The 3,451-nt window shown below is 39.1% G+C and overlaps 1 protein-coding gene across 1 annotated transcript; it reads left to right on the top strand.

Annotated features, from left to right (window-relative positions):
- The first annotated feature begins 1,730 nt into the window (after positions 1 to 1,730).
- On the top strand, positions 1,731 to 3,451 carry LOC108980940 (early nodulin-like protein 2). Its single transcript, XM_018951997.2, has 2 exons — positions 1,731 to 2,096; positions 2,246 to 3,451. Exons 1-2 carry the CDS (start codon positions 1,925 to 1,927, stop codon positions 3,253 to 3,255), a joined length of 1,182 nt encoding a protein of 393 aa, XP_018807542.2. The 5' UTR covers positions 1,731 to 1,924; the 3' UTR covers positions 3,256 to 3,451.

The following is a 3,451-nucleotide window of genomic DNA, read 5'->3' as shown; positions in this document are numbered from 1 at the left end:
TTGTAACAACTTCATAATAGAAAGATATTCCACCACTACGTTCTGGAGTCATGCAGCATTTGCTCTGTGACTTGCTTGTCTGGAGGAACCGGAGGAACTTGAGAGGTTTCATGTGGTAGTTTCAACAAATCGAACTAACGAGTCGATTCGAGCATAAATGAGCGGACCTTAATGAACCTTAGTCGAGTCGAGTTTTATCGAGTATATGTTATTTACAATCGAGCGACTACTGAGCGAACTATCAAACAAACTGATTCATTTACAATCTTACTTCTATATATAAAACGTTTGAAAAACGGTGCGTTTGAAAAATAGTGAATTGAGATAGAGTGGACGATGATTGATCAGTAATTATAATTGGGCTGGTTATTGAAAGAAAAATGCAGCCTGCATGCATCTGCTCCCCCTATTATTATTTAATTTGCAAGCGCCTTGCAACATACCCTTCTTATTATTCATCATCATGTTGATCAATGATCATATCCATCGCCGATCACATTGCAATCATGACAGCGGCTCTCTGCCGCATGAAATCTCTTGCATTGATCTGGACTGTCTGCCTATGTCTTTCAGCATAATACATGGGAAGGATTTTCATTGGATTCATTCCATTACTTTTTCTAATATCTTGAAACTAGCCCTGCCTCCTGCAGCATTAGTTATAACTTATGTTGTGGTAAATTTTATTTACCTCACAAACTGTTCTATAAATAGTTTAGTTCTCTCCAATTTGGATAACAATTTAGGCCCTTTTTTCTCCCTAATATTTACCAAGTTTTCTATTTCGATTTTTACCTCAAAGTTTAAGTTAATTTTTAGATATTTTATAAATAATATTAAATATTAAAAATAAATAATAATAAGATATATCTACCCAAATTACACCTTAGTCGATCCAACCCATTAATTATATAAAAAAAAAAAAAAAATCGAAAGAAATGGTCCCACTCACCCAACAACCTTAAAGGTTTCAACAACCTTAAAGGTTTAAGGTTAAAATAAATAAGTAAAACAAAAAATCTAGAAGGTAAAAAGATTCTTTTATCACTCTTCTTTTATATATTTACTTTTACAGTGCTTTTGTTGTGAATTTTTGGCTCGGCTAGGAAAAAGTCATTTTGCTTCCCATACTGTACTGTTTAAATATACTGTTTGATAAATTTGCAGTACTGTTTGATAAATTGTTTTTTTTTTACTTAGTTATTAAAGAAAATTATTTTAAATATATTGATATATATATTTTTATTTTTTTAAAATATTTAAATATATTAAAAAATATAAAAAGAGAGAGAGAATAACCTGCGGCCATAAGGGGGCGGTGCTACTGAGCTCGGTTGGCTATTAGATTAGACTTGAGAAGTCTATGCCAGTGATAATAACGTGACAGAAAATAGAAACAACAATATTGATAATCAAGCACAGCACTCTGGATCACTAGTACTGAATCAATGATGATCTCGTCTTCCCGAAGATAAAAAATTAAATATTTTTTTTTCTGAAATAAGAAATTCAATAAAAATTAAAACCTATCAATGATGCTCCAACCGACAGCTTGTGCAAGTGCACTAAATTCCCTAATGTTACCGTTAGGCTCGAGAGTCGTTACGATTATGCCACGTCTGGAGTTCCCAACATGGCTGAAAAATAAACGGCAGTTGATTCGTCGTACCCTACCAAATTTACACGGTTTCTGCAATATTTCTGTCCCTCTGAAGGTTAACGTCAATGGAAATGCCTTTATAGTCCAACCAGTCCCCGGCCTCGGTTTCCACACGTACTCTCTCTCTCTCTCTCTCTCTCTATCTATCTCTCTCTCGTGCATCGATCGCTTATCTATGGCTGTATATATCTAAATTACATATATATACTTCTCTTAGATTTTCGAAGGATCATCTAATTCTTTGTTTCCATATATAATTCGCTCATGGAGTTTCAGAGACATATCTCCCTCTTTATTGTTCTATTTTCTTGTTTTCTATATTTATCCGAAGCCTACAAATTCTACGTTGGCGGAAGAGATGGGTGGGTCTCGTACCCCTCCGAGAGCTACAGCCACTGGACTGGGAGAAACAGATTCAAAGTCGATGATAAACTTGGTAATTACATTCTCGATCGTCAAGAAATCGCATTGATACTTGTTTTCTTTTCTAGTTTTTGTTTTTGATCGATTTATTTTGTGACTTTTGGACCTTAATTGATTTATTTTTTGTACGTGGGTGTTTTCGATCGTTTGTTTGTTTTGTAGTCTTTAAGTATAAGAAAGGAACGGACTCTGTGCTTGTTGTGAACAAAGACGATTACGACAAATGTAACACAAAAAACCCCATCAAGAAATTGGAGGACGGTGATTCTGAGTTCAACTTGGATAGGTCCGGACCATTCTTTTTCATCAGTGGGAACGAGCAAAACTGTGAGAAGGGGCAGAAATTGATTGTTACTGTTTTGTCGGTAAGACACAACAACAAATACCCTCCTCCTTCGTCTCCAACTCCACTTCCTACTCCTAAAGGCGCCCCAGCTCCGGGTACTCAGACCCCAGTGTCTCCCAAAGCATCCCCTCCGGCACCGGCTCTGGCGCCTAAGTCATCAGCTCCGGTGGCTAAGCCCCCTGCAAACTCACATTTTGGACCAGCCTTTTCCCCAAGGTCACCGGCCCATGGTTCCAGTGCTCCGACTACATCACCAGTATCTGCTCCATTTCCTAGTCCTAAAGCTCCAGCCCCTGGTACTCAGGCCCCGGTTTCTCCCAAAGCACCCACTTTGGCACCGGCTCTGGCGCCTAAAAACTCGGCTGGACCAGCCTTGGCACCAAAGTCGTCATCAACCCCTATGTCAAATGCTCCGGAAACAACACCAGTATCAGCTCCATGGTCTTATTATGGGCCTGTGCCAGCAGTATCGCCACCATCGACGTCAACTTCTCCAGAATCAGCAGCCCCAGTGTCGCCGTCCAGCTTGGCACCTTCTCCAGAAGCCAACACTCCAAGTACGGCACCATCTTCAACATCTCCAGCGTCAACACCTGAGTCAACCCCGACGTCATCTCCGCCAGAGCTATCAGCTTCTACGCCATCGACGGAACCGACAACTTCTCCACCGGATGCGGCCGGTATCCCATCTGGGAGCCTAAACGCACCGACGGCGCCACGATCATTTGCATGCGCTGTAATAGCTCCTACGATTACTAATGTGTTGGCGGGTACCGTTACACTCGCGCTGAGTATGGCTCTGAGGGGCGCTTTGGGTGGTGTTTAGAAAAGCCCCCAAAAAATAATATTATGTCTAATGGTGTAATAATTTTTCTTCCTTCTTGTTTTGATTTGTTCATTTTCAGTTTATTAATTCGAGACCAGATATAATTAGTTCTTAATTTTTTATGAGATTTTTTTTGGTTATCATTATATTCATATCAGTTATATGAACAAATAATATTTGCTTACCTTTTTATTTT

This window comes from Juglans regia, chromosome 9 (genome assembly GCF_001411555.2).
Source record: "Juglans regia cultivar Chandler chromosome 9, Walnut 2.0, whole genome shotgun sequence".
NCBI lineage: Eukaryota > Viridiplantae > Streptophyta > Magnoliopsida > Fagales > Juglandaceae > Juglans > Juglans regia.
This window is presented reverse-complemented; position numbering and strand designations above follow the sequence as displayed.